We start from the raw sequence: 13,869 nt of genomic DNA on the forward strand, positions 1-13,869 counted from the left end.
AGCAAGTGCACTCACTTGCATACAATGCTGCTTAGCTCCAGTCCTGGGTAGTTCTTGTACTTTCGATTGATTGGCAGCTGTAAGTATCCATCTAGGTTCTGCTGGAAGGTCATTGCAAAAACATGAGGAAAACTTCCTATGGAGTGGAGACAGGCTAGGACAGTGCCTGAGACCCAAAGCTAGCCTGAGGTAGGCCAGCCAGGCTGCAGCAATTTTTGAGAGAAATCCATATCACTTGAGAGATCAAGATTAGATCAGGTGGGTGGCACAAATCAAGCCAATGACTCAAGCTGAGTCTGGGAAAGAACTTGACCGATATCTCAGCTTCCTACTATGGATGGTAATAAAATGTAGTGGTTCCCAGAAAGGACTCTGAAATCTGGGTCAGACCTCAGTTCACCATATACTCGCTGTGTAATCTTGAATAGTTACTCAACCTCTCTGTGCCTCAGTTTCATTGCTTAAAATAAGGTAATAATAGTATGCCTACCTCATGAGTTTGTTGTAAAGATTAAATAAGTTGATATATACACCAGCCACAAGATACTAGTTTGAAAATACTTTGTTGTAATGGAAATATTATTAGTTTGAGTAGGGGAAAATATTAGAGCAATGAGAAATAGTCCATAAATTGATTTTTTCTAGTATTTCAGTAATAATGCACAAAAAGGATGTAGCCTTACTGCATGCCAGACAATGATGTAGATATATAATTATAGTTCTATTTTTCTCCATTTTATGCCAAATATTTTTGGCTGCATTTTAAACATGTTTTTTGGTTATTGCTGAAATAGTAGAAAAAATTAACTTATGGAATATTTCTCATTACTCAATATTTTCCATTACTCAAACCAATATTTTTCATTACCTCAAAGTATGTTCAAATTAATATCTTCTAGATGGTTTATACAGAAGCTTCTCCAAATTAATTAACCCAATTTTGATGTGCTATATGCCAATTTTTTATTTGAAAGTCAGAACTGGTTTCGAATCCTTGCTCTGTTACCTTGAGAAATCTGTAACTTCTCTGAGCCTCAGTTTTCTGCTAGGTAAATAAGGAACAAAACAACATAGGACTAGTGTAAAGATCATATTTGATAATGTCTGTGAAAACATTGAGCTTAGGGCCCAGCTCATAAAAAGCACTTAGTAAATATAACTCTCCCCTTTCCCTTGACTCTAAATTAGCAATTCTCAACCAGGAGTGAGTTTGCAACCTCCCCCACCTGGTTCCAAGCTGACATTTGACAATGTCTGGAGACACTGATTGTCACAGTTGGGTCTGTGTGCTACTGGCATTTAGTGGGTAGAAACTAGGGGTGCTGCTAAACATACCACAATATACAAGGCAGCCCCCCACCAACAAATAATTATCTGGCCCAAAAATGTCAATAGTTGTAGAGGTTGAGAAAACCTGTTCTAAAAAAAAATGCCTCCTTAATTTTAAATTCATGCTGATACACAATTTTCCATACTAGTACATCAGTGGTTACTTGTAAGTGCTTTACATTAAATGTTAGTGCTCTCAGCTGTATAAAAAAAAATACTACTACTACTAATAGCTATTGTTATTGGGTACTTGCTACATGCCAAGCCTTGAGCTAAAGATATACGATTTGTGAAATGTCACATTTCATATAAATCCTACGGCAGCCCTTGAATCAATAGTGTAGATTGTTCTAAAAAGATAATTATAATAATATTTTGCTTTGCTTTTGAGAATGATCAGCATAGCTTCCAATTTCTACTGCTAGATCTTTACTTCAACAACTTGCTATATTGCAATGTCTATTAAATCCTGTGAATTCTTGGATTTATGGAATTACCTCTCACTTTCTTCTACTTCTCTCTCCTCCTACTGTCATTACTCTACTCTGACTACCATACATTCTTCTAAATTAGCATAACACCCTTCTTATTCATATCCTACCACTATACTTACTATCTCACCTAAATCATGTTCCTCCCTGCCATTGTCTTTCTTAAATAAAATTGGGCAATAATGCTCCTCTGCACAAAATATTTTAATAGCTCCCCAGGGTCCTCATGACCTGGCTTTATCTCTTTACACTCAATTCCCCCAACCCATCTCACCCCAACAGACAGTGCAAATCTCAGTGATCACAGTCCAAGGATGTTAATGTTCTGGGGAAAACTATGGTTCTATAATCAAGATGAAACTATTGAGTTTTTAGTAGTCTTCTTGTGCTAATGAGTAATGGAAGAGAAATTAGAGGCTCAACTAATTAGTAATGTTCTGTTAGTGTGTGGCTAGGCAGGCAACATGAAGAGAAGAGAAGAAAAAGCCATGGTTTCCAGTGGTATATCTCGACGCTGCTGTCTGGTGCACCCATCATCAGATCAGAGAGTGACGAAGAGAAGGACAGAAGGCAGTGAGCTGCTGTCGGGAGGCCTGTAGGAAGAGCAGAGAGGGGTAGGAAGCCAACCGGACCCACCCACCTGCTCCTGGTGTTGAGTGGGCTGTCCTGCCTGGGAGAAACACAGCTGCTCTCGTGACTTTTTAACAAAAGCTGTGGTGAAATCATCAGTGGTCCTCCTGCATGAATGCTGACATGATTTGGTGAAATGAATCTGTGAAACAATGAGATGAGCAGCACATGTGCCTTTTATAGCTTCATAACTTGTGAATGCTGCAAATATGAGAAAAAATGTAAAGAAAATTCATTAAAGAAACCAGTTTGCAAAGTTTGGATACAAATCTAAAATAGATTTTCTGAGATATGACAGAGCATGAGTAGAATTTCCAAAAACTCACTAAATCAGATAGGTTCGCATCTGACTGAATCATTCCATTCAAGGCAAAACAGTTCCAGTTAACTGATAACAATAGTTCCATGATAAACTTTAATTAAACATATAAGACTAATTTACAATTGTGAGCATATACTTCTGTGTTTATAAATTAGTAAGCACTGGATCAATAACTCATGAAAGTATTCTATCTGCTAGATCCTGTATTAACTAGTAAAGCTATGATTCTTTTTTTTTTTTTAATTTAACTTTTTTTTTTTTTTTTTTTTTATTGAAGGGTAGTTGACAACAGCATTGCATTACATTAGTTTCAGGTGTACAACACAGCGACTCAACATTTATATACATGATAATTCTAGGTACCAGGTATCACCATACCAAGTTGTTACAATATTTTGACTATATTCCTTATGCTATACATTACGTCCCGGTTACTTATTTATTTTACAATTGGAAGTGTGTTTATATATATATATATATATATATATATATATATATATATATATATATATTATGAGGGCATCTCTCATATTTATTGATCAAATAGTTGTTAACCACAATAAATTTCTGTATAGGGGGGTCAATACTCAATGCACACTCATTAATCCACCCCAAGCCTAATTTTCGTCAGTCTCCAATCTTCTGATGCATAACGAACAAATTCTTACATGGAGAACAAATTCTTACATAGTGAATAAGTTACATGGTGAACAGTGCAAGGGCAGTCATCACAGAAGCTTTCGGTTTTGTTCATGCATTATGAACTATACACAGTCAGTTCAAATATGAATATTCATTTGATTTTTAAACTTGATTTATATGTGGATACCACATTTCTCTATTATTATTATTTTTAATAAAATGCTGAAGTGGTAGGTAGATACGAGATAAAGGTAGAAAACAGAGTTTAGTGTTGTAAGAGAGCAAATGTAGATGATCAGGTGTGTGCCTGTAGACTATGTGTTAATCCGCGCTAGACGAGGGCAATAAACATCCATGTATGCAGAAGATTTCTCTCAGAACATGAGGGGGGAGGTTCTAAGCCTCACCTCTGCTGCTCCCCATTTTCTCACCAGATGGCCCCCTGCGACTGTGCCTGTCTTAGGTTGTTCCTCCCTTGAGGAATCTTACCCGTCTCTGGCTAACCAGTCATCTTCCGGGGCCATACAGGGAAATGTGAAGTTGGTAAGTGAGAGAGAAGCCTTATTGTTTGAAAAGGTTAGCTTTTTACTTCTTTGCATATTTATGCCCTGTGGCTTCTATGCCCAGCATTTGTCTTGAGGTGTCTTTACCACTTGGAAGAATTATGATACTCGGTAAATTCGACATGTGGCACGAGTTCTATTTAAAGGTTGTGATTAGGTAGGAAGAAGAAAAGCTATAGAAGTAGCAGGCAGAAGAAAACCTGGGAAGATTGATTATTTCTTTGACATATCTTCTTGTAGAGTAACTTCAGCATGGATAGGTTTTAAACGACTAATTAAATTGTGCAGACACATTAACATAATAGGAATATAGTTACCTAACCAAAACATACCTGTAATTACCAGCCATCTCCAGTGAAACCAAGAAAACCAGTTAGGCACCTTAGGCATTTGTGAAAACTTATCTATGATATGGTGGATATTGTCCAACTGAACTTGAACAGTCTGAGAGAATTCAGATAAACTAGAACACCCCATTCCTGGGGACTGTTCATATCCCATATGTTCTTTTAACGATAGATAGTCTGTGGTTGTAAGATTTTGGAGTGCTACAATTTGCACTTCTCCTAATTCTTGGTTGAGTTCCAACAGTATAGATCCAGTCCAATTTTTGTTTTACTGCATGCACAGGCCAGCTTAGATATCTCCTTCATCTTTCCCATGGCAAGTCCAGGAACTGGTGGGATGAGTGCATCTACACCTGTGACAGTGCGTGGATCTTTGTTGAAGTTTTTTTTTTTTGTTTTTTTTGTTTTTTTTTCTGATCATCTTCTGTCATGAGTCTTCCCGAGAGTGCTGATGTTGGAAGTTCTTTTTCATATCGTATCTTAGTTCATTTTCGGGGTAGCCAAATTAGGCTTTGATCCTCTGTATAAACACAAACAGACCCTTTGCCTACACTTTTATATGTCCTTTATATCATTGTGTAGAACTCATTAGAGGTCACCACATAGGAACTGCATTTTTTTTTTTAATCATTAATCTACACTTACATGACGAATACTTTGTTTACTAGGCTCTCCCCTATAGCAGGTCCCCCCTATATACTCCTTTACAGTCACTGTCCATCAGCGTAGCAACCTGTTGTAGAATCACTACTTGTCTTCTCTGTGTTGTACAGCCCTCCCCTTTCTCCCACCCCGCTATGGATGCTAATCTTAATACCCCTCTTTTTCTGCCCCCCCTTATCCCTCCCTACCCACCCATCCTCCCCAGTCCCTTTCCCTTTGGTACCTGTTAGTCCATTCTTGAGTTCTGTGATTCTGCTGCTGTTTTGTTCCTTCAGTTTTTCCTTTGTTCTTATATTCCACAGATGAGTGAAATCATTTGGTATTTCTCTTTCTCTGCTTGGCTTGTTTCACTGAGCAAAATACCCTCCAGCTCCATCCATGTTGCTGCAAATGGTTGGATTTGCCCTTTTCTTATGGCTGAGTAGTATTCCATTGTGTATATGTACCACATCTTTTTTATCCATTCATCTATCGATGGACATTTAGGTTGCTTCCAATTCTTGGCTATTGTAAATAGTGCTGCGATAAACATAGGGGTACATTGGTCTTTCTCATACTTGATTGCTGCACTCTTAGGGTAAATTCCTAGGAGTGGAATTCCTGGGTCAAATGGTATGTCTGTTTTGAGCATTTTGATGTACCTCCATACTGCTTTCCACAATGGCTGAACAAGTTTACATTCCCACCAGCAGTGTAGGAGGGTTCCCCTTTCTCCACAGCCTCGCCAACATTTGTTGTTGTTTGTCTTTTGGATGGCAGCCATCCTTACTGGTGTGAGGTGATACCTCATTGTAGTTTTAATTTGCATTTCTCTGATAATTAGCGATGTGGAGCATCTTTTCATGTGTCTGTTGGCCATCTGTATTTCTTTTTTGGAGAACCGTCTGTTCAGTTCCTTTGCCCATTTTTTAATTGGGTTATTTGTTTTTTGTTTGTTGAGGCGTGTGAGCTCTTTATATATTCTGGACGTCAAGCCTTTATCGGATGTGTCATTTTCAAAGATATTCTCCCATACTGTAGGGTTCCTTTTTGTTCTATTGATGGTGTCTTTTGCTGTACAGAAGCTTTTCAGCTTAATATAGTCCCACTTGTTCATTTTTGCAGTTGTTTTCCTTGCCCGGGGAGATATGTTCAAGAAGAGGTCACTCATGTTTATGTCTAAGAGGTTTGTGCCTATGTTTTCTTCCAAGAGTTTAATGGTTTCATGACTTACATTCAGGTCTTTGATCCATTTTGAGTTTACTTTTGTATATGGGGTTAGACGATGGTCCAGTTTCATTCTCCTACATGTAGCTGTCCAGTTTTGCCAGCACCATCTGTTGAAGAGACTGTCATTTCGCCATTGTATGTCCATGGCTCCTTTATCAAATATTAATTGACCATATATGTCTGAGTTAATGTCTGGATTGTCTAGTCTGTTCCATTGGTCTGTGGCTCTGTTCTTGTGCCAGTACCAAATTGTCTTGATTACTATGGCTTTATAATAGAGCTTGAAGTTGGGGAGTGAGATCCCCCCTACTTTATTCTTCTTTCTCAGGATTGCTTTGGCTATTCGGGGTCTTTGGTGGTTCCATATGAATTTTTGAATTATTTGTTCCAGTTCATTGAAGAATGTTGCTGGTAGTTTCATAGGGATTGCATCAAATCTGTATATTGCTTTGGGCAGGATGGCCATTTTGACGATATTAATTCTTCCTAGCCATGAGCATGGGATGCGTTTCCATCTGTTAGTGTCCCCTTTAATTTCTTTTAAGAGTGACTTGTAGTTTTCAGAATATAAGTCTTTCACTTCTTTGGTTAGGTTTATTCCTAGGTATTTTATTTTTTTTGATGCAATTGTGAATGGAGTTGTTTTCCTGATTTCTCTTTCTGTTGGTTCATTGTTGGTATATAGGAAAGCCACAGATTTCTGTGTGTTGATTTTGTATCCTGCAACTTTGCTGTATTCCGATATCAGTTCTAGTAGTTCTGGGGTGGAATCTTTAGGGTTTTTTATGTACAGTATCATGTCATCTGCAAATAGTGACAGTTTGACTTCTTCTTTGCCAATCTGGATTCCTTGTATTTTTTTGTTTTGTCTGATTGCCGTGGCTAGGACCTCCAGTACTATGTTAAATAACAGTGGGGAGAGTGGGCATCCCTGTCTAGTTCCCGATCTCAGCGGAAATGCTTTCAGCTTCTCGCTATTCAATATAATGTTGGCTGTGGGTTTTTCATAGATGGCCTTTATTATGTTGAGGTACTTGCCCTCTATTCCCATTTTGCTGAGAGTTTTTATCATGAATGGATGTTGAACTTTGTCAAATGCTTTTTCAGCATCTATGGAGATGATCATGTGGTTTTTGTCTTTCTTTTTGTTGATGTGGTGGATGATATTGATGGACTTTCGAATGTTGTGCCATCCTTGCATCCCTGGGATGAATCCCACTTGGTCATGTTGTACGATGGTTTTGATGTATTTTTGAATTCGGTTTGCTAAAATTTTGTTGAGTATTTTTGCGTCTACGTTCATCAGGGATATTGGTCTGTAGTTTTATTTTTTGGTGGTGTCTTTGCCTGGTTTTGGTATTAGGGTGATGTTAGCTTCATAGAATGAGTTTAGGAGTATCCCCTCCTCTTCTATTTCTTGGAAAACTTTAAGGAGAATGGGTATTATGTCTTCCCTGTATGTCTGATAAAATTCTGAAGTAAATCCATCTGGCCCGGGGGTTTTGTTCTTTGGTAGTTTTTTGATTACCGCTTCAATTTCATTGCTGGTAATTGGTCTGTTTAGATTTTCTGTTTCTTTTTGGGCCAGTCTTGGAAGGTTGTATTTTTCTAGGAAGTTGTCCATTTCTCCTAGGTTTCCCAGCTTGTTAGCATATAGGTTTTCATAGTAGTCTCTAATAATTCTTTGTATTTCTGCGGGATCTGTTGTGATTTTTCCTTTCTCATTTCTGATACTGTTGATTTGTGTTGACTCTCTTTTCCTCTTAATAAGTCTGGCTAGAGGCTTATCTATTTTGTTTATTTTCTCGAAGAACCAGCTCTTGGTTTCATTGATTTTTGCTATTGTTTTATTCTTCTCAATTTTATTTATTTCTTCTCTGATCTTTATTATGTCCCTCCTTCTGCTGACCTTAGGCCTCATTTGTTCTTCTTTTTCCAATTTTGATAGTTGTGACATTAGACCGTTCATTTGGGATTGCTCTTCCTTTTTTAAATATGCTTGGAGTGCTATATACTTTCCTCTTAAGACTGCTTTTGCTGTGTCCCACAGAAGTTGGGGCTTAGTGTTGTTGTTGTCATTTGTTTCCATATATTGCTGGATCTCCATTTTGATTTGGTCATTGATCCATTGATTATTTAGGAGCGTGTTGTTTAGCCTCCATGTGTTTGTGAGCCTTTTTGCTTTCTTTGAACAGTTTATTTCTAGTTTAATGCCTTTGTGGTCTGAAAAGTTGGTTGGTAGGATTTCAATCTTTTGGAATTTACTGAGGCTCTTTTTGTGTCCTAGTATGTGGTCTATTCTGGAGAATGTTCCATGTGCACTTGAGAAGAACGTGTATCCTGTTGCTTTTGGATGTAGAGTTCTGTAGATGTCTATTAGGTCCATCTGTTCTAGTGTGTTGTTCAGTGCCTCTGTGTCCTTACTTATTTTCTGTCTGGTGGATCTGTCCTTTGGAGTGAGTGGTGTGTTGAAGTCTCCTAGAATGAATGCATTGCATTGTATTTCCTCCTTTAGTTCTGTTAATATTTGTTTCAGGTATGTTGGTGCTCCTGTATTGGGTGCATATATATTTATAATGGTTATATCCTCTTGATGGACTGAGCCCTTTATCATTATGTAATGTCCTTCTTTGTCTTTTGTTACTTTCTTTATTTTGAAGTCTGTTTTGTCTGATACCAGAATTGCAACACCTGCTTTCTTCTCTCTGTTGTTTGCTTGAAATATCTTTTTCCATCCCTTGACTTTAAGTCTGTGCACGTCTTTGGGTTTGAGGTGAGTCTCTTGTAAGCAGCATATGGATGGATCTTGCTTTTTTATCCATTCTATTACTCTGTGTCTTTTGATTGGTGCATTCAGTCCATTTACATTTAGGGTGATTATTGAAAGGTATGAATTTATTGCCATTGCAGGCTTTAAGTTTGTGGTTACCAAAGGTTTAGGGTTAGCTTCTTTACTATCTTACTGTCTAACTTAACTCGCTTGTTGAGCTATTATAAACACAGTCTGATGATTCTTTATTTCTGTCCCTTCTTATTCCTCCTCCTCCCTTCTTCATATGTTGGGTGTTTTGTTGTGTGCTCTTTTTAGGAGTGCTCCCATCTAGAGCAGTCCCTGTAGGATGCCCTGTAGAGGTGGTTTGTGGGAGGCAAATTCCCTCAACTTTTGCTTGTCTGGGAATTGTTTAATCCCTCCTTCATATTTAAATGATATCCGTGCTGGATACAGTAGTCTTGGTTCGACGCCCTTCTGTTTCATTGCATTAAGTATATCATGCCATTCTCTTCTGGCCTGTAGGGTTTCTGTTGAGAAGTCTGATGATAGCCTGATGGGTTTTCCTTTGTAGGTAACCTTTTTTTTCTCTCTGGCTGCTTGTAATACTTTGTCCTTGTCTTTGATCTTTGCCATTTTAATTATTATGTGTCTTGGTGTTGCCCTCCTTGGATCCCTTGTCATGGGAGTTCTGTGTACCTCTGTGGTCTGAGAGGCCATTTCTTCCCCTAGTTTGGGGAAATTTTCAGCAATTATTTCTTCAAAGACATTTTCTATCCCCTTTTCTCTCTCTACTTCTTCTGGAATGCCTATGATTCTTATATTATTCCTTTTAGATTGATCACTCAGCTCTCTTAAAATTCTTTCATTCCTGGAGATCCTTTTATCTCTCTCTGCATCAGCTTCTCTGCGTTCCTGTTCTCTGTTTTCTAGTCCATTAATGGTCTCTTGCATCTCGTCCATTCTGTTTTGAAGTCCTTCCAGAGCTTGTTTTATTTCTGAATTCTCCTTCCTTAGTTCTTGCATATTTCTCTGCAAGTCCATCAGCATGGTTATGACTTTTGTTTTGAATTCTTTTTCAGGTAGACTGGCTAAATCTATCTCCCCAGATTCCTTCTCAGGGGAAGATGTAGCAGATGCTGAAGCTGTCTGGGTTAGTCTTGTCTGGATCATATTTTTTTGCCTTTTCATGTTGACAGGTGCTATTGACTGTCAGCTGGGAGGGCCAAAATTTTCACTTGCTACTGGCCTTTCTTTACTGGGGCAACTACGACCCCTAGTGGCTTGTGTTGGGTAATTGCGTGTAGAGTGGGTGTTTGTGTCTTGCCTGGCCAGAAGGGAGGAATTTCCCTTTCTGTGGGTGGAGTTTGTCTCAGGCTGCTTCTCTGCTTTCGCAGCGCCCGGTGGGGTAATGGATGGGGGGGCTGCTTGACTGTTTGCCTCCGTGAGGGGTCTCAGAGCTGTTGCCCAGGGGGTTAGTGCACCCGGTTTTCCCTGTAATTTCCAGCTGCTGTACTGTGACCTGGGTTGTTTCCGTCTAAAGCTATGATTCTTATATTTAACTTATCTGCTGCTTCTAGAATATACCTGTCCCCTCCTATGTCTCTTACTATGTCTCCTCATAATTCAAACAAATCTGTTACATTTTATCAAGATTATAGAATGTATATTTTTTAAAATGGGGTTTTCCTTTCAGGGTAACAAATTGTTTCTGACGTTCAGTTTAGAATTGAATATCCGATATCATGTACACAGTACTTAATGGTTCATTTGAAAAAATTTCAAGAGTGCTTTTGACTATTTCCAATTCATATACGTTGAATTCCTATCTAATCTTAAAAGTAAGATGAAACTTCACCACATCAATAGGAGAATGGGAAGGTAGGGAAGAAAAGATACTGTAGAAATATGATTCCTTTAAGGAAGACACAAAACTAGTGATTAAATAATTAATTATATAACTCAAAGGAAGTGCTAGAGTTGTCGAGAAAATGAGGGTTCATGGGCAAGGGGGTTATCAGGAAGGCCTTGTTAAAAACAATTGAGCTGTGAGGTAACAGGATCATGTGGTACCCTGCCTTGTCCTGGCCCGGTGGCTGGATGAGCTGTTAGCACCAGGCCTGACCTGGCAGAGCTGCCCCTGTGTCTACTCAGACTACAGAGTTCTCAGCTACACTGTGGAGATCTGTTTATCAGAGGACAGTGAGCTAGAGAAGTGGGGATGCTCATAGACTGGAGCATAAAGAAAGAGTTGAAAATCAGACCATCACTTAGGAGACTCAAGTGCTAGAAGCAGGTGGAAGTTCATGAAAACAAAAAGCGGGTCAAACAGAGCAGGAAGACAGTATTGAGATGCAAGGAGAACAAAGGGTGGTTTCAACCATTCTCTGGAGCAGGGGACACCTCCTGTGGCAGCCTGCTCAGGCATGGTTTGGTACGCATTGCTGGCCTAGGGCTGATCTTTAAGAATAATCGGGAATGTACCAGGAAGAAAGTCATGCAGGCAGAGAAATCATGACTCACATACAAATGCACAAATGGCTTCAGCAGTATCTGAGACAGCATTTAGCATGTATTAGGCACTAAATAATATGTGCTGGTGAATTAGTGGCTATGTGGCGCCAGATCCAATGAGGCTATATGGAACCAGACCTGTGAGAAGCTGCTAGAGCAGAAGGGCTAGCCCAGATTGCAGAGACACTGAAAACCATGTCAGGGAGTTTGGTGAGATGTGGTAAAAAAGGTGTGTCCTAAATTAGCTGAAAATATCCTTTTCATCACACTGTCCTCAAAGACAATCCAGATGTAAATTCATGGCTCAGATCAAAAGGTCACAAATAATAATAATAAGAGCAAACGTCAAAGTTGTATGGTCTTATTATAATTTTATGAGTAATTACTATAGACTATATTGTGCTCTCTCACTTTCAGCTCCATGGAATAAAATTTCTAACTAGAAACTATTGTCTGACAGAACTATATCTAAACAACAATGCAATATTTGAGATAGAAGGTAAGTTTTAAATTTTCTGTTGATTGAATAGATTTTCAATTAAGTAATAATGTTCAACTATGATATTGCTAATGGCATGCAACAATCTGTTTTAACATTTCTGTTGAAAATATGTGATAGAATCTATTTTTTTTAAATGTCCCTAGGTACTATTTCATTTTGAGAAATGTGTATTTGATTATGGTTTTAATGCAATATTGCTATGTATGTTATTCAAAATACAAAAAAGTATTTAAAATACAAATTTACCATTGTACTGCACAGCTGGACATAAACTTGTTACACTGGAAGCAAATTTTAACAATATTTGGGAGCATTAATAAATATAACAACTTTATATACATAGTCTTAATGTTTTTACTGGCTATAATTATTACCAGCCAAATTCCTGTTTTCACTCTGAGTTAATTTTATGAGCAATAATCACTATGCTGACAATTTCAAGCAAGGTACAAAAGTACATGATGTACTGTGATTATGAAATATGAAGAGGCACAGCACACAAAATATTTTTCTTTAATATCATGTATTATGAAATCAAAATGTCATAAATTTTAAGATCCACCATGATTTCATGTGCCATAAAGAAAGAAATTCTTGTCAATTAAACTATAATGTAGCCATCAAGAAGGCACAACCCACTTTCAACTTCTTTTAAAAATGTGGGAAAATGTGCAATTTAAAATCAACAGAAATTATATGAATATTTGGTTTCCTACTGTATAAAGAAAATATGTAGTTGAGCAATTTAGGGAGAGGTATTGAATTGAATGAGAAATTATTGATTATTGCTACTACAATAAGACAAAATTATTGCCCTTGACAGGCATTATAAATCTAAGTAACATTGGAAAACAAAACAAAGCAAGAAGAAAATAACTCCTCTAAAATCAAACATTATTACAATAACTGAAAAATAACTGAAATTAACTTACATTTCCACATCACAATTATTTGAACTCTCATGTTCTGTTGTATTCATAATGATAATTCACAATACAATTAGTAATAATTCCTCCTTTCCAACAGCTATAATGTATTCTTTGCTTTTCTTTAGTCAGCATGTTTAATTAGCATCAGAATGTTTAAAATATTGCAAAAATATTTTTTTTTTAGGCCTGCACTACTTGCCTTCATTGCATATACTTTTGCTACAACATAATGAGCTAACAAACATCAATGCAACAGTCAAGGAATTAAAGGGAATGCTGAATCTGAAGACCCTAAGTATGGATTTGTGCTTTTATATGACCATTAACTTAAAATAGTAATAACACAGGACATGGTTTTCATTGTTGACACTTAAATTAGGTCAATGTTTACAACTAAAATACTTAGATATTCCTGAAAACAGGACTAGGTCTTACTCTTTTTTAAAATATGTTTTTGAAAGAACAGCAGGTAGGAAAAAATTTTTTTTGTGAAATGATACGGCATGCCCAATGAAAAGTGACAAAAGGAGATTTATGTGTTTGTTTGAGTGTGTTTTTGGTTTTACCTCAAAATCACATAGCACATATTATATGATTTTGTTTACATGACATGTCCAGAATAGGCACATCTATCAACACAGCAACACAGAGATAACTGTTTTTAAATAGATTAGCATTTGCCCAGGGATGGGGGGACTGTAGGTGATGCTAGATAGGAACACTCACATTTATTTTACTATAAAATGGGCTAATTCAGTTTGAAAAAGACATATGCACCCCTATGTTTATCACAGCACTATTTACAATAGCCAAGAAATGGAAGCAACCTAAGTGTCCATCAGTAGATGAATGGATAAAGAAGATGTGGTACATATACACAATGGAATATTACTCAGCCATAAGAAGAAAACAAATCCTACCATTTGCAACAACATGGATGGAGCTAGAGGGTATTATG

The 13,869-nt window shown here is 37.5% G+C and overlaps 1 protein-coding gene across 1 annotated transcript in view; it reads left to right on the plus strand.

Moving 5' to 3' along the window:
* The window catches only part of LRRC72 (leucine rich repeat containing 72), a 48,012-nt gene that overhangs the window by 19,528 nt on the left and 14,615 nt on the right, over positions 1–13,869 (plus strand). Inside the window, exons 4-5 of the mRNA XM_036894500.2 lie at positions 11,898–11,979; positions 13,096–13,206. Of these exons, the coding sequence (XP_036750395.2) occupies positions 11,898–11,979; positions 13,096–13,206 (193 nt within the window). The remainder of the gene's footprint in view (positions 1–11,897; positions 11,980–13,095; positions 13,207–13,869) is intronic.

Source organism: Manis pentadactyla, chromosome 7, assembly GCF_030020395.1.
Source record: "Manis pentadactyla isolate mManPen7 chromosome 7, mManPen7.hap1, whole genome shotgun sequence".
In the NCBI taxonomy this organism is placed as follows: Eukaryota; Metazoa; Chordata; class Mammalia; order Pholidota; family Manidae; genus Manis; species Manis pentadactyla.